Source organism: Rhynchophorus ferrugineus, unplaced genomic scaffold (genome assembly GCF_030347505.1).
Source record: "Rhynchophorus ferrugineus isolate W39M unplaced genomic scaffold, kcgeb_rfMv2 rfM4, whole genome shotgun sequence".
Lineage (NCBI taxonomy): Eukaryota > Metazoa > Arthropoda > Insecta > Coleoptera > Curculionidae > Rhynchophorus > Rhynchophorus ferrugineus.
This window is the reverse complement of record NW_027472583.1, coordinates 42,456,064-42,483,112: the sequence shown is the minus strand read 5'-3', so window position 1 is coordinate 42,483,112 and position 27,049 is coordinate 42,456,064. Positions and strand designations below refer to the sequence as shown.

Sequence of the window (27,049 nt, the reverse complement as noted above, 5' to 3'; positions counted from 1 at the left end):
ATGATACATCTAGCTTTTGACTCCGTCTATATAAAAATTAATACATCGATGAGTTACTATATGACTCATAGTTTGTTCTGATCATTAAATAAGACCACATTTTCTAAGTAATTGTTCGCTCTCTTCAGAGATGTATTTTGTATTAAACTATGCTACTTCAACTACAAGAATGAACTTAAATGCAGAAAGTTTTATTAAGAAAGTGGACAACTTGAAATTTGGTCCTACCTAACATCAAATGCATTAAATGGTTTAATATCATAACATTTTAGCAACTTTTGCAGTAATAAGACAGACAATAAGTTCAACAAAATCCCAATTATAATAAAATTTTTATTAAAAAGAACAGCACCTGAAATATACTTTTTAGTGCAATTAAAATAATACCCTCATCTAACTAGCTCCAATACCAGATTTGTTAGCAAATATATTCCTGTATTTTTTTAACCGACTTCAAAATAGGAGGAGGTTCTATATTAGATTGTATATTTTTTTAATGTAAGTTCGCCGATTTCTCCGTCAATTATAGGCCGATTTTGAAAAATTCTTATTTTATTCGGAAGACGTGGTCCCATTAGAACCAAGTCAGTCTCTGACGGATTAAAGGGAAGAAATAGAGGGAAACCCTCAAATTTTAACAGCACGCACAAAGATTTCACATATTTTTTAACTAAAATAATCATATATTTGGGTATAATATTATTGCTGAACTGATGTGACGGAAGACTCGAAGTCGTTCAGTACAAGAGCCTTTCAGTTTGCTTTTTAAACACCATATCATATGAGAAGCCGCAGAAATATTGCTAACTGCTTCTATGGTGTTGTGATTAGAGTATTTAGCTCAGCCGCGTAGGTCCCGGGTTGAATTCACGGCGGGGGCAATGAATTTTCGTTGTTGTTTTAATTTAGTTCTAGTTTTTAAAAGATGGGAAGATGGGTGCCACATGCATTATGTACTAGGTCATTGGAAAATTAAAATCCCGAAATCCCGTCAGTGTAATGCTGTTCCAAAGCTATGAAAGATATCATTTTTGCATGGAATTTTGCATCGAAAAACTAATGAAAAATGAATAAAATTTAATTCGAAAATCCCAAGGGAAAAAATTCAGGGTTATCCAGCGACATAGCCGGCCCCGCAATAGCTTTGGTCGCAATATTATACTCTGTGTCTGGTTGCACCAAGTTGGTGTTATATATTATGAGCGCTTGAAACATAGATAAACAGTTAATACTGTTGCCGACAACAAATCATCAATTTGTGCATTGCAAAAAAAACGTTCAAGATACATGCAATGCACATGTGATTTTGCAGCAGGGTAACGCAGCAAATCGGGGTTAAAGATATGTTGATATCACTTGGATGGGAAGTTTTATCGCACCCGCCGTTCTCTCCAAGCTAGCCTTTATCCGACTACCACGTTTTCCAACCGGTGGGACAAGCATTTTGCTGATTTCGAAGAAGTGGCTAGATAAGTGGTTGAGCTTAAATAAGAAACTGTTTTTTTTAGAACTGCATCTGTAAATTACCTGAGAGATTTGCAAAATATATACAATTAAATAGCCAATACTTTGAATAAATAAACATTAACTACACATTGTAAATAGCCGGAACACCTAAATCTTGAGATATGCTAAATTTATGATTTATTTAGATTTCCTTACCTTCATAAAGACGTCCCCATCCAGTAACGTGCGCGGTACTTCCGACAAAGTTTTCATCAGTGGTAGGTACGCAAATTGGAATTATGTTGGGCTGGAACTGAACGGGTTCGTAGAATCTCAACAAAGCCAAATCATATTCGAATGTTCTTGGATCAAAGTTGGGATGGGATGCTACTATCTGTACTCTTCTTTCTTCGTGCAGATACGGTTCTGTTTCAGTCGAGAGGTCGTGTTCTCCCAATCGAAGCAACAGATCGCTTGGTGGTACACTAAAATGTTAAGAAGTATTGTTGTCTTTATAGTTTAGTTTTTTGTCTAAGCTATTTATAAATATACGCACTTGTCGACACAATGTGCCGCCGTGATAGCCCAATTCTCATTCAACAGAGCTGCGCCGCATTTGTGAAGATATGTGGATGTTCTCCACTGTCTCAACGATATTTGCCATGGCCATTGTCCGAAAGCAGATTTTTCGCCGCCAACTATACGTGCCTCTGGCCACATTCTTCGACCACACACTGAGGTAAAAGAGGCATTTTTTAAATTTGTTAATGCTTGTGTACGCGATAAACTGCCAGTGTTAAAGTTGGAAAGAAACAGTACAACTATAAAGACGATGAGAGTCATTTATCACTTTAGGCACAGCTGCTGATTCTCAGGAGCAAACTACCATTTCTAATAATAAAGAGTATTTTATTTTCTAACGGTAAAATAATTATATTTGTTTATTGTTACGAGAGACTATTGAGTTCCCTAATTATTTGTAGTTTGTGAAAAATATTATATTACTATTAAAGGATTTAATCAGTTTTTATAGATTTTTATGTACACTGAATTTTTTCTGAAAAATGATTTTTAATCATATCTTATGTGTTTTAAAATCGAAACTTGTGAATTCATTTACAAACGGACCCGGTAGGTGGTGCTGCCGTAGGATTCAGATTTTTATATTTTAAATATTTTTCGATTAAAAGAACATATCACAATAAAATCAGTAATTGGATGTTATTGTGATTATTTTATGTCTAATTTATTATCGAAATAAATTATTCCATCGAAGCAAGAAGCCAATGTTTAGACAGGATAACGTCATTTGGACCTGTTACGATAATTAAATCACAGCAGTCGTCAATTTTCACTACTTTTTCTTAAGATAGTGTAATTGTACTGATAATTCTTAGTCTAACTGACCTAGTAGAATCGTATATTTCCTGAAAAGGAAGAAGTATACACGAATAATCATTTAGCATAAAACAAATAGTAGAAAAAGCACAACCCCCAAAAAAGAATAATTATATCCAGCGTTCATAGATTTGGGAAAGATATTTGAATTGAACAGATTTGAGAAATATTATGGATTAGATTAGAATAAAGAGAGGAATATATGTTATAAAATAAGAAGAGTAAACTAATGAATATGTAAGACAAGTACACCTACTGAATTACAGACAAAAATAAAACAAACCCCTTCCTGATTCAAGCAGGAAGTCTAAGGTCAAAATTGTTCATAAAATTTACGGATGAAATAATAAAGAATTATTTAATTGAAAAGGCAAGATTGCACTTGGAGTACAATTATATGCAATACAAATAAATGCTGTAAGGAACTATTGCTGATATATTACTAACAACTGATAGTCTAGGACAGAAATCCATACCTATATGGAATATAATCTTAAAAGAATGGAACTGAAGGATATTAAACTAAAATAAATTGAGGGAGTTAGAATATAACAAGATATACTATATTTACTAAGTAAAAGAATCTAACAAAACTACAATGAAAATATTAACATTAACCTATTCTAATGTTCGGTTGCGAGACATGGATAACATAAAAATGAAACGTAAAAAATTCTATGTAGCGGAAATTAAATATCTCAGAGTAATAGAAGGACTAATAAGGGTGGTAAAAGTTACAAACACTAATATAAGAAAACAGAACCTAAAGAATATATAGCGGTGCTGATGAAGCAGCACAAGAAAAGTTAAGAAAGTGTGTAAGACGAGGATGGAAAGGAGAAATATCAGATATCGATCTTTGATCTGGAATGAAGATTTCAGCGAAGTGTTACAAAAACATGAAGTAGTATATATTAAAGACATTTTCCTCATAGCAATGCATTTAACAAATATTAAATTCCATTCCAGTTTGGATTGGCACGTAAACGTTATGGGGTCTTGAATATATTCTTGCATATGACGCGTAGCACCAGTATATGATGATGGGAGAAATTCGGTACCGATGTTGTTGATATCAGTGTTTCCATTTAGATGTTTAAATGGATAACCAGTCATAATAATATCAACTTCATTAACAGTTGGTACATTGTATCTTCTTAAATGCTGCCCACATAATAGTTAACTCATTTAATGATAACAATATTGTTGTCATTTTGTAATCTATTCACAACCGGCTTAAACAACTGTACCAACTGGTAATGATTATACAGAAAAGTCCATAGCAACTTGCCACATGTTCTCTTTCCTCCATCTGCTTGATGTGGTTGTTTTTGTTTCTCGTCAACCATACATTAGATTTGCAAACACTGAATCGGCATCAGGCATTGAAAACGAAAAAACTATTTTATGGTACACCTAGCCCTGAATCTTGATGTTAATTCAAAATTACGCCCATCCTCATTCTGAACGCCTTTTGTTTTTGATTTTTTTGAAATGATATCATTTAGAAGCAAGAGCTGAATTTACAAATTTTGAACGCAAAACAAGATTGGTAGAGATATGGCTACAGCTAATGGCTGCCTTTCAATAGTTTTACTGTAATATTTAATATTGGAAGTGAAACTTCCTGATACGCACAAAAAACGGTTAATTTATCGTTGTACTTAAATGCATGGCAATGTTAGCATTTTCTCCATACTGCTAATAATGACTTGTGCATGTGACGAATAGTCTATTTCGGCGTTATATTCGGACGTCCTGTACAACTTGTTGCAATTCATTAGCTCAAAGACGTTCACTTTACAGCTTTCTACATTTTTCACGTGTGTTCGCAAACGGGTCTCTTAAATTTACATTATCCGCCAAGTATTCTTCTGCAGTTCTGTTTAACTGATGGTTACGGACTATTTCTGGATTGTGTGTACGTCCAACAACATTTTCTGTTCGTCATCGAATACGTGGCGTTTTGTTTTAATAATCACATAACAAATAAATATAAGTAACTTTTTTGGTTAAAATTAATAGGAGTGTAGACGATATTTCACTAATATAATAAACACATTGGGAATACAATTAACAGTGACGACATTTCAAAATATTACCACACATTACCAGTGTTACTTTTATTATTTAATATATTACTGTATATTAACACACACTGTATAATTTAACACATACTATAACCCATGATAGAGCTAATCATCAATCATACGCTAAACTGGATGAGTACGTTAGAGTTACGGAAATTAAGTTCAGTTTAGTTAAATTAAAGAAGCGAAACCGAGACCATCCTTTTGATTGTCCGCATTTCTATAACGCGATTATTTGTATGGTTTGGTTCGGTTTATTTATGACGTTCTTTAAAATATTACTTTTAGGCATATTTCCTCCATTCTGACGTATATCATACAATTTAAACGTTTTAATTATACCTTTTACAATTTTCAAAATAACGTTGTAAATATAATTATAAATTGTCTCAATACATTTTTGTCTTGAACAAGTAAATAAAATATTAGTAGGCATATACTTAGTCTGCTCTCAGTAACGAACAAAAAAATAATATAAAACTTTAATACATCTTATCTAAATTGATAGCAGTAAAGAAATATGAAAATTTATTTTAGTACATTTTTTGAAAAATTTCATTTGGGTTTTAATTAATGGTCAAAAGAACATGACGTCGGGGTTTAGTCACGTAATAGATATGAGATTCTCAATCAATCAAATGCCTTCCTAATAAAATATTTTCGTTACAGGTATCTGTAATGGTATATTAAACTAATCAATGAAATGCAGCGAAATGGCGTTCTCTGCGCTTCTCTGATTACAACGCAGAGCAAAAGTATGCAATTATATGAATTAAGTCAGCACTCTATATACTTCTCTATGTCGTATATGAATATAATATAACAATTAATTTGTTACACCTATAACAACAGCCATTATTGCCACGGTTACCGTGCAAATGTCACTAGGACAGATATACGTCAGTTGTAACAGAAAATTTATTTAAACTTTTCTGAGGCGTTATCATTATCATCTACTGAATCTAATTGTAACTATAAACTGTTCTCGAATTTACATAAATACACACACAAAATTTCATAATTGTCCCTGCAACCATTTACGAGGAGTTCAATTGCATACACACGGACAAAATAATTATATATATATATATATATATATATATATATATATATATATATATATATATATATATATATATATAAACCCTAACGCTTGAAGTGTTATAATTAAGATAACTGATAAGATATATGCTTCTGTTATACGTTACATTATTTATGAACATTTATTTTCTCTGTAATATCGTTCTATAGAATACTAAATGAACTATATCACATGGTTAGCGGCACATTCCCACAAAAAGGTCCAGCAAAAAATGCCAACTCGAGCACAACGATCACACGCATTCAATTCAAGACCGTTCCTCGGCGTAATCTACTTTTCCGTCTAATTCCCATACGAAAATCATCTCAGGACAGCGCGGACATTAACGACCGACCGGCCAAAGGGAAAAAAACAACGAAATAATTGCGTCGTTCTATCGCGACGGAGGACTTTTTCGATTGCGAATAACTCCGATCGTCCCGACTTATGTCTTATTGTTTTCGTTCGGTTTTTGTTCTTGGTGATTTTTTTTCGGTATGTTGGCTGTTATTGTTGTCGGCTTCTGATCGTTATTTCGACTACGACGTGTAATTTACCTTGAAGAGTTCGAAGAACTAACCGGTCAGCAGGAGCGTATTCAGTAATGATGATGGTGTAATTAACGTTAAGATAATTTTCGAGTGGTTATAGGCAGCGTGGCGACTATATGCGCTGTTTGACAAACATTTTAAATTAACTTTCGTTGTATCTATAGAACCTATAACATCTAAAAACGTCTTTAGTATAGGAAAAATAACACATTAAAATATCTTAAGTATTTTTTTAATATTAAATAATATTCGCCTCAGTGGTTTCAGGAGCCCTTGTTCACGATTATCGACTTGGTTAATGACATACCTTTCCAAATCTCCACGGAAATCACTACTTTTAAAGTACCACGAGGCATTATAACACTTCTCATTACTTTGTTACCAAACCGCTATGTACAGATTGCTCTTCTTGTCGCAATCTGTTATCTGGATGCCGTATGTCCATATAGCTTTAAATTGTTCTACTCCAGACCTTTGAGAAAATAGGTATTTTTTTCAACATCCGAAACTTAACCCTTTAAGAATACACCCTTAAATGGATTTTTCAATAATTCATTTATTTTCGGATATATGGCCGTTTTAATAACTGCGCGATCTAAACACTAGGTTTTAAACATGTTTTTCTCGAAATTACTTTTTTCTATATAGTCTTCTCTATATATTTTGTTATTATATTAAAGTAGTTCTCCTCGAACTCTCAAAATTTCTCGTTTATTCGAACTGTTATAATTTGGCAAAATTACTTGGTCCTATTGCTAATTTTGTTTACTGAGGTTTCCAAATTCACTGTCGCTTTTCCGTGGTCTTTATATATTCCATTACAACAGGATCATCAGCAATAGTAGTTAATTTACTTTATTGGAACGTAGGAGTATCATCTGTATGCATTAGGTAAAGAACCGGTCCACTTTACTCTCATGCTTATTTCCGTAGGCTCTATCTGAAATATAACTCTTTTCTCACATTACTGCTCAATTATATTCATATTGCTGCGAATTTGGTATATAGTTGTATGCTTTTCACTGAAGTCCAATTGATGTGCTGAGATTATAGTGTTTTCCTCTAGTATTGTCTTGAGTTTTTTTTTCAGATTTTTTTTTGAATCATTTGTAAATCATTGGCTCATTGCAGGTTTTTCGGGTAGGTAACATTATAATTTTTGCTATTTGACATATCATACGTACATATTTCAATCTAAAAAAGGATTAAACACGTTTTACGATTGCTTCTCAACGAAGCTGTTTTAAATTTTCCCCTGTAAATAAATTATACAATTGGAAAGCAATATCGAAGTGTTTGCTTTCTAGCTTTCTAGCTCTCTATATTATCTAGCCTATCGTATTACTTTTTGCCCATGTATCATCAACATTTGTCATTAGTGTGTTGTAAAATCTGTGTTTATTTAAATATTTGGCTGGCTAAGTAAAAGTAAAAGGTCAGCTAGTTGACAGTGTATAATTTGAGAGTTCGTAGTCGCCAATATAGCTATTAAGGACTTGGAGTTTGAGTTGCCATGTGTCATTTTGTAATCTATATTTGTCTCATCTGAATCTAGTATGGCATATTATTCACTTATTTCACTTATTTCCTTTCTTATGACAATACTTTTTATAAGTCCTAATTTCTCTGGAATAATTATTATCTTTAGTCCGTGTAATAATAGCGGGCTACTCCTATTATTCCATGCAGTTCCTTAAATATTGTTAATACATTTCTGTGACTCACAGCATAGCACATCTTAACTTTTTATTTGACACGATCATTTAATGGTTGATACAAGTTGTGGTTTAAAACTTTGCCAATCAGCTGGCTGATTGGTTAACCTAAGGGGCATTTATTTTTATACCACTTTCATTCAGGGTAAGAAGGATTTGGGAATAGTCAGAATTCATATACCCAGCCTCATCTGATTTTCAATATGCATACATAATGTTGTGAACAAAAACGGCCATTGGTCAATGTAGGGGGCTTTTAATTTTATGTCACTCTCATTCAGAGTAAGAAGGATTTGGGAATGGTCAGAATTCATGTACCCCACCTCATCTATTTTTTAATATGGACTCAGAATGTTAAGAAAAACAATACATTGGATTCGATGATTAAAGTAGATTATTTCGATATACTTTAAAAAGCTCTACGCTAAAGGGGAAAAATTGAGATAAAAACTTGAACAGAAAAGCTGATTTGGTAGGACATTTATTCCAACTATCCTCTAATTAATTACCTCTACGATTGATGTAAATAATATTCAACAAAAGGCTAGTTTGTTTCAATCAGCTAGTTTTGAAGTACTAATGAAAATGCATTTTCTTAAAGGAGATCTTGTTGTCTTTATAAAATTGTGTTTTTTTCATACTTTTTGCATCCAAAGGGTATAAGAGATTATTGTAACATGAATTTAGTTTTCTACCAGTTTAAAGATAATCAAAAAAGAGAAACAATCGCAAAAACAATTAGATCATATTGCCAATACCAATTACTTCAAACACAAATTTTAATTTATTTTCTATTTGATTTATTGGTAACTCATATAACACTTTTTTTTACTTTGGGTTAAACCTCGGTTTTATTTCTGAAGCTTGTTGTTAAACAACCTATTAAAATAGAATAGTTTCAAAATGACTACTAATATTTTACATTTGTATTGGCGTTTGGTGAAATTTTGTTGTTATTTGTTACATTCCATATATTGAAAAAATATTCTTGCAGCCCTATAAAACCGGAACCAATTATAGGCAAAACACATACAAAACATTTCATCAATAGCGACCGAGACGTTTTAAAGGGGTGACATTCTCACGTAGACGCAGATACAACTGATTAAAAATAACTGTCGCATTATTTAACTAGCATAAGCTTGAAAAGAACAACTAGATATTAACTGAACATCTTCCTAAGGATTATTTCTTTATTATCATTCGTTTGAATTCTTTAACATTCCATTAAGGAAATAATAATCTAAAGCTTACCAAAGATATATTAATGAATGCAGATGAACATAAGAAAATATCCCACAAATCACATTTTACTAGATAAATTAATAATGAAATTATCTATAATTCAAATAAAAACAAATATAAATTAAAGAAAAAGTAACAGTAAAGCGAATTCATACAAATTAAACCCAAAGTTAAGTGAAATACTAATTAAATTAAGTTTAAAAAACCAATTTGTTTAGCTATTAACGACCGCCTTTGAAAGTAGCACCTTTATGTTAAATTTAAACAGCTATCAACCACATTTTTCCAAGAAAGTATCCGTTTAGAACGTAATGAAAAAATATAAAGGTGATAATAAAAAATATTTATGCTTTCACAAAAAAAAAGTTACCAATATTTTTTTAAAAATCTGTATGTATTTAGAAAATGTGTGAAATACGTCTCTGCTTCTGAACATCAGCTGCTATATATACCATTTTTTTAATTACCGACCTCATCATTCTTTGTCTGTTATCTCGCTGTTATATCTCCAAATAAAAATTGTTAAGATCGTCGCTTACCATCTGTAAAATCACTCATATTCACCGGTCTTGAGGTTACTTCCTCCGTAGACGTGACATCACTAGAGCTTGTAGATGTTGCTGGTGCTTCAGTGGAGGTATTTGAGAAGACATTGCTAGATTCGGTGATAGTTGGTCTTGTGGTAGATAATGCTGCAGAACTAGTTGTAGTCTCTGTAGTTAATGGAGTAACATTCGAGGTTATTGTGAGTGGAATTTCTGCAAGATCTGGCGCAGGGGAACTTGTGGAAATTGGTTCAGTATCATTTTTAGCCTGTTCGGTGGTAGAAACACTGGGCAACAGAATCCAACCATCGGGTGTAGTAATTGGTACCCATTCTACAATAAAAATTTAATTTTTAAATATAACTTTTATACTAAGACAGTATGTTATTAAAAATATTAGACATTTTATGAAATTCATATAAAATCATTAATAGAGGGTCAGATATATTTCACTAAATTATTATAACTCATTAACAGTCCATACATTGTTTTAATTATTTTATTTTTCAGATGACCCTTTATGGTGGTAATCCATTTTTTGTTTTCAAACTTTTTGAGAGAATTTGGTATTAACATATGTTATGATCAGCAATAACCATTGGTGAAAATGTAAAGTACAAATGTAAACAACTGTTAAGCAACCAAAACTAAATATTAATATTAAAATGTTGGTAGTATTGGGTTATTTATTGTAAACCGAGGCTGATCATTGAACGCTCAAATTTGCATTTTCGATAATCACCAAACTTGTTATATAATTGAAAGTAATCTACAGCTGAAATCCACTTAACAACTTACAACAATGCTGTCTCGCCTGATGTTAATGATAAGGAAAGACCTGAAGGAGCAAAAAAGTTTGAAGACAATAAATTGTAACACTTTTTGGTGGAGCATCTAACTCAAATCCTCGGAATTTTCAGACAGCTTTGTGTTTGAAAAATAAACTGGTTTTACAGATTTGAAGAAAGATCGAAAACGAGGGGAAAATATCTACTAGACGATCTGAGTCGTGTTCGTATCGTTTCAACATCGCCGTTTTATTGCTTACCAGTCCGGGTTTTCTGTAAAATTTGTACTATAAGTTGTTAAAACCGAATGAAACTGTTACTAAGGAGGAAACTGTCCATCGGCGTCAAAATAATAAAGTGAACAACGTATTGCTGTAAAAAAGGCTAGTAATAGTGAGTAACAAACGCAAAGTCGTCCTCTTGTATTACAACGGACAAATGGTATAAAATGTGTTAATAACAAAGTATTACAACTCGAACGGATTACCACTTGTTCAATACAGATCAATGCAGCATGGCTTGGGTGGACAAGGTTTAGAAATTCTGAAGAACTGTGCGGACGACATACAAGAACCTAATATTATATATTAAGATTATATTTGTAAAAAAAATTAGTTCGTTTCATAATATTAGTTAAACGTAAATTCTAAATGAACTTACGAAAAATTGATAAAAATAACATTTAGGTAATTTGTTACATACCATCTGTGCCATTTCCCACAAGCGTTATTTCAGGAGCATTAGTTGTCGAAGCATTTACATTAGCATTTTCAACAGTCCATGTAATTAGTCCAACACTATCTGTCGTATTGGCAGGAAGAACCTCTGTTGTTGTCGTTGATAGAGTTACTGAAGTTGTACTTGTTGTAGAGCTTGTTGTCGTACTTGTAGCACCAACTGTGGTTTCTACCAATAATACACAATTAAAGTATTTTTCAGTGGTAATGTAATTGTACTACCTGAAGCTGTACTACTAGTTGTCTCAATGAATGTACTGCTAGGTACAGGATTGGGTGTACTCTCTACCAGTGGCTTTGTTTCTGTTGAGGTTTCTTTAGTTACCATAGACGACGAAGAACTCATAATACTGGTACTTTCGACTTTAGTGATATTGGTTTTTGTTAAAATTTCAGTGGTTGCTTCCTGGACTAAAGTAGATAATGGAGATGAAGCAGGTGATGTTGTAGTTACAGCTGTAGTAGTAGGACGAGGGGTTGTTGCTACTGTGGTTGAAATGATAGGCTTCTTCGTTAGAAGTGTTGGTTTCTTTGAGGTAGTTGTTTGTACTGGCTTTCTTGTAGTCACTACTGGTTTTGCTGAAATGTTTTCAATGTTAGTTAGTTTTACTGCCTCATAATATTCGAAGAACATTATGTTATGTAGTACTCACCGGACGTGGTGTTGTGAACTGGTGGCCTCGTGTAATGCTTAGTAGGTTTTGGGGGTGCTGGTTTTTTCGTTGTCGCTTTTTTGGTTGTTGTGTAAACCCTCTTGGTTGTTGTGTACGTCTTTCTTGTAGTAGAAGGTGGCTTTTTCGTAGTGGTACTAGGTACTTTCGCAGGTTTCGAAGGAGATTTCGTTGTATTTGGGGCCCTACTAGTTGTAGAACTGGGTTTGAAGGGTTTCTTTGTTGTACTCATTACTACAGGACGTGGTTTAGTTACAGGAGGCTTCGTACTTGCTTTAGTAGTACTTGTTGGTTTTTGAGTAGTGGTAGTAGTAGTTGTAGAAGACGGAGAACTTTCAACAGCTTGGAATGTTTGCAATTTCTGGTCCATTACAGTTGTTGTTTCTGGCGGTCTTGTTGATGTTATTGTTAGCGTGGTTGTTGTGCTAGATGCAATTGTTGATGAGATCGTTGGTGTGCTTGTAATTGCTTCAGTGCTCATCACAGTTGTTAAAATCTTCTTGGTGGTGGTTTCCTAAGCGACAATAATATAGAATTAATATAAATCTGAAAAAATAACCAGCAATTTCTTACCGATTTTACTGGTTCAAGTAAATTTATTGTAGTATTTTGAATCCTCTGTGGAGGCTCCCGACTGTCCAATATGAAGTTGGTCTCTATACTGTTCTCCAGTTCTTTCACCGGTTCAATGTGACAACATGAACCGAAGTAGAATCTATCAATACACGTGCCAAGATGGGTTCCATTGGCTTTGAGGCAGTCAATGGCAAACATACAGACTCCACTAAGTCCATTATTTTTTCTGGATACGCATGGTAGATTCCTTATATTTCTACCGCTAGATGAACCTAAAAATTAAACAATTTTATTAGAAATTATTAAATTTTATGAATATTAGTATTCTAGCTTCCCAAATTATATTATTGAGTAATATTTACATAAGTTTAATTATTGAAATGCTATGTAGTAAATTTATAGATATTCATTCCTATAATTGTTGATTAGAATCAAGTATTTGTACGATTGCTTGAGATTTAGATTATTCTTTGTGGTATTTTTTGGTGAGGTTGTGGGTTTGTTCGTTAGTTGGAGCGGGATTTGTTACCCTAGTGACATTAATTCTTTTGCACATTTCCGCTGTGACCTACTTATTTGTAGCTTGAATCCTGGAACATCATACACGATTAATATTAGGGGTTCAAATTGAAAGCCACCGTTTCATGAAATATGATGCCAAAAGATGAAAAATCCTCAAAGTAGCAAACCGGTAGCTTGATATGTCGAAGCAAAACATTTCTCCACAATTTACTGTTACATTTGCAAATTAGCTGCAGCGTGATGAACATCTTTGAGTCTAATAGTGAATAACAGACATAAAATAAAATTTATTGTCTTGTTAATCACTTTTCGGCGGTACGTGTACAGTTGTCTTTTTCTTAAAATCAATTCTTGTTGCTAAAATAATGTGTCTCGTCTGTAAGGGTTTCTTAAAGTATATAAAATTATTGTAAGTATAGCAAGTAATATAATAAACAAGGTTATGATGGAAGAAAAAAGAATGAAATATCAATAATATTGAAATCCTACTCGTTTGAAGAAAGATAAAGAAAACTTTTATGTTTATGTAACTTTAGTATTCTATTTATAGTTTCCTAAAGAGATTTCAATCATTTAAAATTCTGTAATGAGTGTAATGCTCGAAGAGAAAAGGCTGTTTTTATATATTTTGAAGTTTCCCCATGGGGGGAACATAATAAAACCATAAATTAAAAGTATTACCTCTATCAGGTGCCACAAAATATACAAATGAAGTTATCAAGCAATTCGTCGGTAAAGATAAAAGACAAGAATAATAGAGACAGATTCAAATTTATATCATATCTACTGCTTATATATGCTGATATTCTAATAATTTGATTAGTTTTTGAAGGTGAAATGTCTGTTAACAGTGTTGAAATTGACACAAGGGCTAAATAGTTTGAAAAAATAAAAGTTTACGAGCAAAAAAATTGTTTGAATAGAAGGATTAGTGACTCTTTTATAAAATTACTATATTTAGTAGGGGTTGTAAAAATATAGTAATCTCAAAAATATTTTTGACTAAATACCTTTATAACTAGAGCTGATATAAAAAAACTAAAAATACAGTTGTTGGGTATAGTTAGGTTAATAGATGGTTATGTTTCCAAGCTGATGTGTTTGATATATTTTATAATGTTTGCGTTATTCGGTAAATTACATTTTATTATGTATATTAAATAAAATTAGTAGTAATCTGCCATTATTGTATAGTTTCAAACTTTTTTCGATTGCTATTTATGGTATTTGCATAAGTTTCATGTAGGTTACGAACGATAATATATTGAAGAATATGTTCGAACAGCCCTCTTTTATGCTGTTGATAATTATTTTATATGAGTATATCATTAAACATCTTTTCTCTGGCCAGTTGTGAAATACTTTTTCCATATTATTTACTAATTTTAATACTTTCAATTCAATAAAAAATAAGGAAAACCTAATTAATATTTTCAAGATATTATTTTATTTTTATAATATGTTTAATTTTGTTGATAATTTCCCTTTGAAATATTATTTTGAATTGAGTGAATTACTATTAGATTATTATATTAAACACCTACGTATCATTATTGCAAGCAATAACAAAATTTCAAGAAATATTTTTTATTTTTATATTTCCGGGTTATTTTTTAGAAATCAAAACCTCTTTCATTCATAAACCCGCGAGTTTTCTCCACTCTTGCTCAAATTTGTTGGCCCCATTTGCGGCTCCTGGGATAAGAGCCCGTCGGTCGCTAAAAGTCATTTGGCAACTGCATTCGCAATACAATTTTAAACCGATTTTGAAACCTGTTCGGCATAAAATGTTCGTAAATTCGCCCCGAATGCTCAGGTTTCTACCCACCTTAAAAAGGGTCATTTCCGCGAAGTTTTAATTGAAAGGAAATCGCTGCTGAACATCATAGAATGATAATAGAGACAAAATTTAATGAGAGTGGAGAGGTTCAATGAGAGTGAGAGAAGTTCAAGTCCGTTGAAATATCTATAATGCTCAAATATTTACGAACTGCAAAAGCCTAAATCAAATTCAATCGATTTCATTCAATCAGCGTGGAAGACAAATAATGTTCCGGGTTTGTGACAAATAGTGTTCCGAACAAATAGAACTTTCAAAATGCTCAAATTCAGTGGCTGCGCTATGAAAACTCTTGCCGAAGTCGGATTAAAGAATTGTCCTTTCTTTAGACGTTTCTCAGCCTAATCGACTAAGGTCATGGAAGTTTCTAAAAATAGAAGAAGAAACATAGAGTATTTTACATCGCATTGTTATTAAAAACCATGCTAAACGAGAATTCACTATAAGAATTCCACGCCGAAAAAATCATAGAGATACCTCAGCCACATATCCATATCCCCAACAAAGCCAAATTCATGGTGCCCATATCTTGTTGTCTATATGGAGGCACCCATATCGGTGTAATGTACTAAGAGTTGTTAAAATCAAGCGAAATGTTTACAAAGACACGCTATGGATCTAAACCTATTTGTTTAAGCCAGGTATTAAAAGACAAATGGCATCTATATAAAAGAAATGCATGGCAAGTGTAATGTAGACAATGCATGTGAGTATCCTTGGTTCAATAGGTTATAACTTATCTTGATGCCGAAATTGCCGTATTCTCAGTGTTCTTTATTATTATCATGTATCTCGCACGTAGCAGTTTCGTTATTTTTAAGATATCAACAATTGGTTTGGTTCTTGGACCGCCTCCAAAGAAGACGTTTTTTTTTCGATGTGTGCTTAGCACGTTACCCAAGAGATAAACCAACGATATGGGTGGAGGTGGATTGTATTTCTTCGATAAAAATGGAACAATAAATATAATAAATTAAATGGCGTTTGTATAGCTAACACAACTTCAAAATTTTAGAAACAAAGGCGACTTTTAATTTGTACTTTGAATATAAAATTAATTGCAAGGACAAATCTAAAGTATGAATTATTTTAATAGAAACATTCACTCACATGGTGGAAATTTGTATAGGACAATAGTATAGAATATATTTTTATAAACATCCGGTTGGTCATATTCATTCGCCTAGAAATTTAATTGGGAACATGGCAAATTCAATTTGCAATGTTTTTAGAAGTTTGCTCCAAATCTGGACAAAATTTCATCACTAAATAATAACATAATTTTACTTTCTCTTATTCCTTTTTAGCCACGCGTTTATGGTGAAATTTATGAATACTCTATGGTAGCGCAATTCTTGTTTTATGCGCTTCAATATTATCCATTATTATATATTATTAAAGTTTTGATATAAGTATTTTTAACTTCAACAATACATCGCCATTTATTTAGGAAAATACGTGTCGATCCTGAGGCATCAAACAGTTATCTTGAAACCACACAGGAAGGGGTCTCAGGCACTTTTTAATTTTGAGTATAAAAGATCCGCTTAACGAACTGGAAATTATACACGAGGAACTTGGGAATATGATTATACGTGTATATTTATAAAATATATCATCAATGTAGCAATGATTTAATGGCAGAACAACTATAAGTTTGACAGTTTTACGTCAAGTATTGAATACAAATCGTCATTACAGATGTAAAAGTGTAGCGATCAAGTGTATTTTCAATATGAGGTTATATCTTGCCAAATCTGTGAAAGTATACAGAAATGCTTAATTTCAAATCACTATCCCACGTGTTGGGTTCATCATTGTTCCTTCCGATTATCACTTATTCTAGTCGAGTAGTACTTCACTTCTTACAAATTGAATGGCTTCAAAGCCAAAATATAGGAATTGGATGGGATATAAATTGAGATGTCGGAATTAAAATAACAACAAATAATTGAAAAACAAGCATCCTACCAATTTCTTCGAAGGAAGAAATCATAAAAATTAGAAAATATTTCATACCGCAGAATTGTAATACGCATTAAATTGACATATACTATGTATTAAAACCATATTTCGCTAGGATATCGCAATATCTCTAATAAAAAATATCAGCTCTCAATTCAATTAAAAAGCAAATTTTATATAAACTTGAAATTTAAAAATTAAAGAATATATTATTAATAATTTTAGTCATAATTCAATTAATTGTGTACCAAACACCTAAATAATTTTCCCACCTACTTAACACACTAATACTCTTTTATATCAATAGAAAAGGAACTTTATTTAGTAGTGGTAACAATAACACCTAACAATACATAAATTCTATTTTTATATAACACGCGATATAGGACGCAACTATAAACAAAAAATAAGGAGACTAGGACAGTATACTAACCGTTACACCGTCCAAAATAAAATCGACACAATCACTGAATATTTACGAAGACGATGATCACACGTTCATTCATTTCGTGCTGAGTCACCCAAACTGTTTTTAAATTAGTTTATGAGGGCGTACTGCCTAATGGGGCAAGTAATCTCACTTTTTATTTGTAATTATACAACCAGCCATTGTTATCAAGTATATTTTGCTTGATACTAGGTTGTTTAATAAGTTGGTGAAAATGAAACGGAACTATCCATAAAAAATACTACCCGTTATTCCGATATCACCCAACTACATTTATTACACCAGTATCTTAATTTATCGATTTTTTCATCGTAATGGTTTTCCAAAAAACCAGCGATATATCTCTCTATGGCAATAATTACCCGTCCGTTTAATAGAAACGGCTTTACACTAAAGTCAAGTGGAGCTACATCTGGTGAATAAGCGGAATAATGAAACGATTCGAATTTTGGTGAGCAATGTGTGTGCGACTAAATTTATTTACTACCTTAAACGAAAATGCCACTCTTTAATAAAATATTTTTATCCATTAATCGTGTAGTATAATTGGTCCCAAAGTATTCCCATTCTATTGTTTTACGTTAGTAGTTTCTGGCTCGATTTCTGAACAACGGGTTCTCTTCAAAAGTTGTACCAGTAGACCTAGGTGTCACTGATAGAGATGAAAAGATGAATACATTTTTAAATCAATTTCAAACTCTTGTATGTTTTTATCACATTGTAAACGAATTTGGTGTGGAAAAAGCTTGCAGTATATTTAATTTTTTTTAAATTAAATTAATCACGAAATTTTAATTATATTCTTATGAGATATTAAAATGGCTCCAAGTTCATATTTCTACCATTTGCGAATATAAGGAGCTTCGTGAAGGTATTGAACAATTTGGTACATCCAAAATTCACACTAGCGTTTGGTTGCATTTAAACTTTTTGAATTTGGAAACGAAGCGACTTATTTTTGATTTATTATTTGATTTTATTATTTAATTTATTTTTACGCAACGATCTTAGTTATTTACATTACTTTAAAAGTTTTAACCATCGTGGCCGCATGGTAAACTATGAACTAGTGTGCAATAGAATAATCACGGAAATTATGTAAAAATATTTAATGCTTTTTTATACAAGTACTTAATCAAATTCTACATTTCAACTATCGCTTTAGTATAATTAATATACTATATATATCAAATTATTTTGATCGATTTTTTTATTTTAATATAATTATGTAATAGTCTTAACTAGCCAATAAATCTATATAAAACTTAAATAAATCTATATAAACTGAGTTTAATATTACAGACACTATAATGCGAAAAAATCGTAGTTGGAGACTGGAGAAGTCTCACCAAGGATTGCAAAGTCTGTATTGACCCAAAGATTTGCTGGATTTGGAGCTAAAATAAAAGCTAATTTATCGTGAGCTATTTTAGCCAAAGCCTTAATTTCAATATCTACTTCTTAATAACTAATGCGACTGAAATAAGCAATTAAAATAAGATTATAACTTTTCAATAAGAATGACGTCTGCCCCCATCACGATAGACGGATGCTAGTCACATATTTTAGTGACTAGGCAAAAATTTAAACAGTTTGTCTGTTAAGCTTTAGTGCATTCACCATATAGCCCGGAGTTTGCTTCTATAAAAATAAAAGTGAAAAATAATTAATTTTTTTCGTACAAAAATCTTTACTAGAGAAGTCTATAAAGATGGAATTATGGTTTAAAAATATAATTATGGTAAGAAAGGTGGTAAAAACATATAAATAAATGGATTTAAAAAAATAAAAATTGTTTTCCCCAATATAACTCCAACATTTTTGTTGAACTTATACTTTTGCTGATTTGTCGTCAATCAGCAAACGTCCGAAAAATATTATAATAATAAACACGAATGAAATTACCTCTATTTAAACTCAGTGACAAGAAAAATAAGTTTTTTAATTCGATTATCGTAAGTAAAAAATAGAAGGATGGAGAGTCTTCTTTTTACCAAATAGGGTTTATCTGAACTGGATCTATTGCTTAATGTGGGTCCCGAACCACGATCATCACTACTGAGTGCGGCAGAACTTCCCATTCGAGCTGCAGTGTTTTTACAAATTTTGCAACGTCCAGTGGAGCGAATTTGTCACTTCCTAGAGTTAATTTTGCAATGCGTTATTAAATTTGTTTATTCGACTTTGGTTGATTTACTTAGCAATAGTTTCATTCAGTTTAAGCAACTCGCACGTCACTGCGCTGATCGCATAGTATGCTCATCAAGACCTAATTGCCTTGAATCATTGCCGGTACTTGATTAACTTCGAAATATGAGATGCCTCATGAGTAGTTTTATTTGGTTTTCAAATTGGAGCACGAACATTTCTCTTAGGTTGATTAACTTTTCATCGCCAATTATAATGCTTGAGCTGGGTTTTTGTTCAATGGGTATTGCAATTGATTATCTTTGAATTGTTTTGGTCCATGTAACCAAATCAAATTAAAGGTAGTGAGAGGGCCACTAAAACCAGAACTGATATTTTGGATATTACAATGTTGTTCTGTTCGTAAATTTATAGATGTCGAAAATGCCATTTTGATGGGGCCATGATTGGCATCCGTACACATTGAATTTATTATATAGTAATACAGTAATGCTATATGGAGAACTCTTATTTAAATTTTAGGGAAATATTAAAACCATCGAGGTAGGTTAGGTAATTACACAAATAGATATCGCTGATCAAAATAAGTGTAAGCACTTACTATTTCGTTTTATGAAATAGTCTTCGTTTAAAAATAAAAAGAACAGTTATATTATTTCTGTCATTAACACCGATTATATTATTATATATTTTCGACAATTTGCGACCCGGTACGAAACGAAATCTTTTCGCGGATCGAGAACGCCTCTCGCAAGGCCTCATCATCAGCTGTCGTTGTCGCATTCCTTAACGCGCTTTCGACCAGTGACGTCACCATTACCGTTAACTTGCCCCAGTCCGTGCCAAATTTCCAACACCGTCGTCCGTAGGCCGCTCCTGTATCAACGACCTTCAGCCGAAGAGGGACACACCTCGGTATATCGGTCATTGGTGTTTCGAAGAACGATTTCCCCATGTGTAAACACTGGCTTCGCAAATTTCGTTACCTTGTTGTTTGATTACTGATAGCGTGACCCGAAAGAAACGTGATGTGCGACGAAAAAAAGTATGTCGATCATCCCTGGTGGGGATCGAACCCACGACCTTTGGATTAGAAGTCCAACGCGCTATCCTCTGCGCTACAGGGACATATGTCATTTCAATAGCAACTAGTTGTATCCCCACACGTTACTGAGGCTTTTCTGAAATAAATTTAGTCTGATTCGAATAGTTGAGTAACAAGCTTATTTATTGTAGCGTTTCAAAATGTAATTATCTTCATTCCTTGGAAGAACCTTTACCTCTTCAGTTCCAGGGCAATTTTCTCTTATTTATTTCTTCTTGTTCAGACGCAGTAAATCCATTGCTACCATGGCAAAAAAATAATTAGAAATTACAAGGCATCAGTGAGTTTATGCAACGTTGGTCAATTAAGGCTTCCTCCGGTGAAAAACAATATTTCTGGATTGAAATACATTTTCAAATATAATATCATTTTGCTCAATATTCCAGGAATTGAATAACATTTAAGGAATACTTTGCAGCAGAGGTTTTGTTAATATGAATTACTATTCTATTAGAAAGTTCTTGCATATAAGAAATAGTGGTATTGGTTTGAATTAGTGTGATGACCAACTTTAAAAAATCATTCTATAATTCACTATTTCTTGACATCATCTGATATTTACAGCAAAAAAGGTTTCCAGAAGAAAAAAAGTTTTTTTATTTTAATATTTGAATTCATGGCAAAATGCTTGTCAGTGTTATATGATATCAGTATACAGTTAGTAAATAATGAATTTGAGAACTGAAGCATCAACATCATTTACTTTACTGATTAATTATGAATTCTACAGTGTATAAGTGCTGCACAAACTGCATAAAACCCATAAAGTTCACCCAGATTAAAACGAAATTACATTCTAAGTTGTTGAAAAAATATCGATATGTGTTTTTTTCGAATATAGAAAAGGTGTAAAATATAGAAAAATTATATTTCTTCAGGATATTTTTTGTATATGGCTGAGAAAATGAGCTACAACAATTCGCTTTTGGTGGCCATTCAGCCTGAACTGAAAGCTTCTGTCCAAATTTCAGTAGACTGTTAGTTCACAGTAACTTTTGTCCTCCTTTGGTGGCTTTACACCCTGAACTGTTATACTTGTGATCTTATAGCTTCAGTTGCTAAGTTAACACACCTAGGAATACTTCGGGTAACGGTAATATGATTTTCGATTCAATGTCAACTTATTTCTTTTTCTTGATTATTAATTGATAATTAATTTCCTATTAATTCGATGAACTAAAAAGGGCACAGCCTTTTGATCTTCCAAGAATACTGCCGACTTCACCAGTTATAAAAAATGTGAAATGTTTTAAAACAATAAAACTTTTAATTTACTTAAAAATCCCACTTCATTTAAGGAAAGAAGATGTAACAATACAAAATGGCACTCAGTAATGAAATATATTTTAACATGAACTAAACTGCCTTTGTTTCACTCACCACCACCTTTCAATCTTAACATAAAAAACCTCCTCTGTTTTCGAACACAGCGTTGCAGATAACAGTCGCCTGCTTTAACATTCAACTTATCATGGCCTATTACTATATTTTCTGGTTACATATTGTGATATAAATTGTCAACTGTTGGCGGAATTGTAATAATAAAACCATTGCTTAAGCAAGGTTCGTTTAAATGAAAGATATTCTGCCATCCTCTTCCATTTTTTAACATGATAAACGATTATAAGTTACACGACTCTATTAGATTATGAAATCATGATAGATCTGATAGAAATTGTAGTAGAGCTAGGAGAAACATTGGCTGAATTTCCGGTAGGCGTATTACACTTGTTCATGCAATGTGGGTATAAATGCAGACTTATAAATTCGCAAACATCATTGAGTTTATTAGTAGCAGTACTAGATTTGTAATAACATAATACGTTGTGCTGAAACAGCGTTCTAGTACTTATAGAGATGGCATCTATTGTTTGTCCAACTTTCTTCCTTTATATAGGTTTGGGTTAAACCGCATCGAACACTTAACAAAAATTGTCGTTGTCTAATAAGTTTGATGAAATAATACGGAATAGCTTACTTGAAATTTAATTCATTTATTGGAATACTACACTCATTTTTTCTACAGCCTTATAATGTAGTAGTTACATGCTAGTTAACTTCGGAGTCTACTCCGGAACTTTTGCAAAATATTCGCTGATATTTGGGCTGCATAAGAAGCTGCGTTCTGTTGATGAAAAAGTTTGTTCTTTTATATGCCTAGTCTTCTTTCACTAATTATCGTATGAATTTGGTATAAACACAACGATGATAACTTCTTGACTAATTTCTCGATTAGAAATAAATTTGAAGCTTCTTGTTTTAATTCAAGCTCCTGCGATTACATTTGATATTAATATATTTGGTCCTATATAGAGGGATGACGCGTATTGTATTTTCACTTACAACTTCATTTTAAAAATGCCTTATAAAATATCTAGATCTTCTACTAACTTAAATTCTCTGTCGATTAACGATTTTCCGAGCCATATCTTGTATTTTCGTGGTAATGGCTTAATTTTAATTCAAGGTTGGTATAAGCATTCTTCAAAAAGCCATTTATCATTTAGGTATATATTCCCATAGCCTTAATTTTTTATCTGATCTAATTAATTTTTTTTCGCTTTTAGAAAATATACTGAAGGTTTAATTTATATAGTTTTTAACAAAGAATGAATTAAGGGTCCAAATTGATTTTTTCTATGAAAAATGGCGTGGAACATTTATTTCTACATTGACATATTAATCTTCTATAATCAGATGAACTGCAATGTTATGAATCATCCCTCAAGAAAAATAGATCCCATAATGAAACTAAAAAATATTTTGTTGGTCTGGTTTTTTTTATTCACAAAAGTTATAATGAGAGCCAAAAATAGAAAAAAAAACGCTATATACCATCAATGTTAGTTAATTAAATAAAATAATAGTATTGAATAAACAAGATGGAATTAAATTAATTTACAATACTGCAAGTCGTCTCGGAAGAAAGTTTATATTTGTTTGGAATATTGCTGTATTTGGTAACATATCTCTTGAGAATTTCTCTGTTATGGCGTGTTTCTCGAGAGCGAACCTAGAATTTTACAATAATAGTTATTCAGCGGCTGTAAAGCGTAAAATATTCTAAAATATCACATGTTTTTACATGAAGTAAAAAGTGTATAAAGAGAAAAAGTATAATATAGTTTAAAGATAACGGTAAAATACGGTAAAAATTAAAAGTGTAGCCAATAGGTTCACCGAAAGCGATATAAAACGTGAGCATTCCTGACTATGTTGAAGTTAGTACATATTTTAATTGGACAATTGAAATGGCCTAATATTTTTATCCTTAGAAATCTAGTAAGAGGTTTGAATTGAGAAGCTAAAATATAACGTGTAGTAAAAAGTCTATATTATAAGGAGAAAAAGTATAATACCGTTTAAGCAGACCGGTAGAACACTATAAAAATAAAAATCGAACCACCAGGTTCACCAAAAGCACTATAAAACGTGAACGTTCGTAACGATTTGAAGCTCATAAATACTTTAAATTGACAACAATTGATTTGGTATAAAAATTGAATTCTCATAAGTGAGTCTATTAGTAAGAAGTCTAGTAAGAAAGAAGCTTGAATTAATGTACCAGACAATTGAGCACTTTTCAATATATACTAATAAGTTGTTTTGGAATGAAGCCATTAATAAGCAAAACTCTAGCTACTAAAGTGTAACTGATCGGAAATAAAATAAAAATAAACATATTCATAGGTCCAAGGTGCAGCCATGTCAGTAAAATAATGTAAAATAATAAGCCGAGTAGGCTCATTTGAACGATATAATTTAAAATAATAAGTTTTAATTTTAATAATCAATTAACATTTTTTTAAACCAATCTTCTAAATTTCAGTCCCTGTATAAAATAATGTTAAATAAAAGATTCATGCATGGAAAAATAGCAGTAAATACAGCTATATATGAAAAAACCTGAATAACATTTAAAAGCACTTAATGCATCTGTGAAGAATAAAGAAGACGACTTTGTATAAACCAGTACAGGAAAACCCATGCGTAATTAATATGAAATTGTGGCGATTTTTCGTACAAGAAACTGTACGGCCGAGTCAACGGTCGAAGAATGGACAGGAAGCAAAAGGTAAACCGTTAGGCAAAGCCGGCCGATTTTTGTTCAATTCCACCGGACAAAACAAACGTAAAGACTTTAACGAACTAAAAAGCATTAAATAATCAGTATGCCGCCTGGGCGTCGGTTCGCCTTCATTCATTAAACGCGAGTTATATGCTTTTGTTTTCATACAATATGAAACAAATGCTACGCGAGGCCGTTAAAGATGGGATCTCTAATTATTCCGCCATTCCGGTTCGTTAAAATTGCAGAACAAGTGATTCGATGATGCTAATTAAAGTGGTTATTGCTTGCTAGTTAACTTTGCAAATATGATTCATGTTTCTATTAATAAAAAATACGTATAATCACTACAGTACAATGTAATTAAAAATTAACGTAGCTAGCAGGAATCACCAGATATTTTTATAAACAAAATCACTTTTATATTTATTTATTATTAGGTCTTGTTTAGTTAATACTTATTATTGATATTGATAGATATATTTTTTCGCTGCGCTACGCTTTTATTACTTGTAATTTAATTATCTCCTCAATTTTTTCGTGCTTTTCAATGTGAGTATAATATAAAATGAGCAATAGTATTTAGGATGAATATCCACCAAAGGCGGAGCGTAGTAACTCAGATTCTTAGCTGTAAACTATTGAAATTTTGGTGACTCAAAATTTCAATAGTTTACAGCTAAGAATCTGAGTTACTACGCTCCGCCTTTGGTGGATATTCATCCTAAACAGTAAGGTTCTTTAATCTAGTAGACTACAATAATTCATTGCAACTTCAGTAAGCCCTTTATGACATAGCAATTCATGGACTAGGAGTGTTTTTCAAGCTTCAATGCTTGTTATTTAGAATAGTTGAGCACCTTCAATCCACCCTTTGTAACGTTACATCTTCAGCTTCAAAAACATGGCGCTTTTGTCGGAAAACCACTTAATTACACCTAGGAATTGTGCAGTGACCGCCAATCGAACGCTAACCTGTCTTGTTTTCTTTATAATCGATTTTATTCCGGTTAATTGAATGAATTCAAAAAATAACTGCCTTACACTCCTACGAACTACGCCAGTATAACAAAATGTTATAGGGTTTAAAATAATAAAATCCTTAAAATCCTATTTTATTTAAGGAAAAAAACAAGCAACTTGTTAAATGACGATTCAAAGCGACACTGAGGTGATCACCACCTTTTAGCCTTAGCATAAGCATACCTCTGCTTTTTTGAATACATAGTTTTCGTAGTCAGGCTCGTTAATAGTCGCTTAATACAACTAACGTAAATTCATAACTTCAAACACAAAAAATGATATATGTACCGCTGAATCCAGAATATTTTGCCAATATTTCTAGTAAAACCATAATTCCAAACCGGATTTAAGCAACCCATGATGAATAATTCCTTTTCAATCCTACTAAGAACTTGGAATCACCTTTCTTAACGTCAGTGTGGGTTTTGCAAGCATATGTGAAAAATATTCAGGTTTCAACCACGATCTTATCTACATATTATACTCGTAGATATTCAACATCATTCATTTTATAAATTATGCGATTCACATTTGGACTTACTTCAATATATGTTTTACAGTTAATTTATGTGAAACTAAAATACTGAGCTTGTTCCCAATTTTATAGAAATAGGTACTAATTGTTTTATAGTCGATATTTAGTTCCATAGCGATGTAGTAAGTCTTTAACAACAATTGGATGGTCAGGGCAAGGCTTATTTTTATGGTCGAAAATATCTCAACGAAAATGAGCAAATCAAATTCGCCAATTGTGTTTGCTTAAAGTACAAAGGCAAAAGTACTTGTAACTATTGTAAACAACCGGATCATAGGACTAGACAATGTCAAAAGTGGATTGCTGATGGACGACCGTCCAAGGATGCTTTATCACTGTAAATCATCATCACACAATCAATCAATGATGAGCTTCTGCAACATTTCCCTTTCTCCGTACCATCTTCTGAAATTTTGACGTTCAAGCTTTTACTGAATAAACTCTACTATAAGCGAATTGTATCGGTACAATCCCAATATCAAGGTAATCTAAGTAAACAAAAATAATATTCACTTAGTATCTAACAATAATATCAAAATGTTTATAGTTTA

The 27,049-nt window shown here is 32.1% G+C and overlaps 1 protein-coding gene and 1 non-coding gene across 2 annotated transcripts in view; both read right to left on the bottom strand.

Moving 5' to 3' along the window:
• The window catches only part of LOC143195820 (uncharacterized), an 80,495-nt gene that overhangs the window by 2,265 nt on the left and 51,181 nt on the right, over positions 1-27,049 (bottom strand). Inside the window, exons 3-9 of the mRNA XM_076403285.1 lie at positions 12,841-13,115; positions 12,250-12,781; positions 11,819-12,175; positions 11,562-11,765; positions 10,066-10,404; positions 2,003-2,180; positions 1,663-1,931 (exon numbers count right to left, since the gene is read on the bottom strand). Coding sequence (XP_076259400.1) covers positions 1,663-1,931; positions 2,003-2,180; positions 10,066-10,404; positions 11,562-11,765; positions 11,819-12,175; positions 12,250-12,781; positions 12,841-13,115 — 2,154 coding nt within the window. The remainder of the gene's footprint in view (positions 1-1,662; positions 1,932-2,002; positions 2,181-10,065; positions 10,405-11,561; positions 11,766-11,818; positions 12,176-12,249; positions 12,782-12,840; positions 13,116-27,049) is intronic.
• Positions 20,822-20,894, bottom strand: TRNAR-UCU (transfer RNA arginine (anticodon UCU)). The gene has a single exon. It is a non-coding gene; the product is annotated as a tRNA-Arg (tRNA).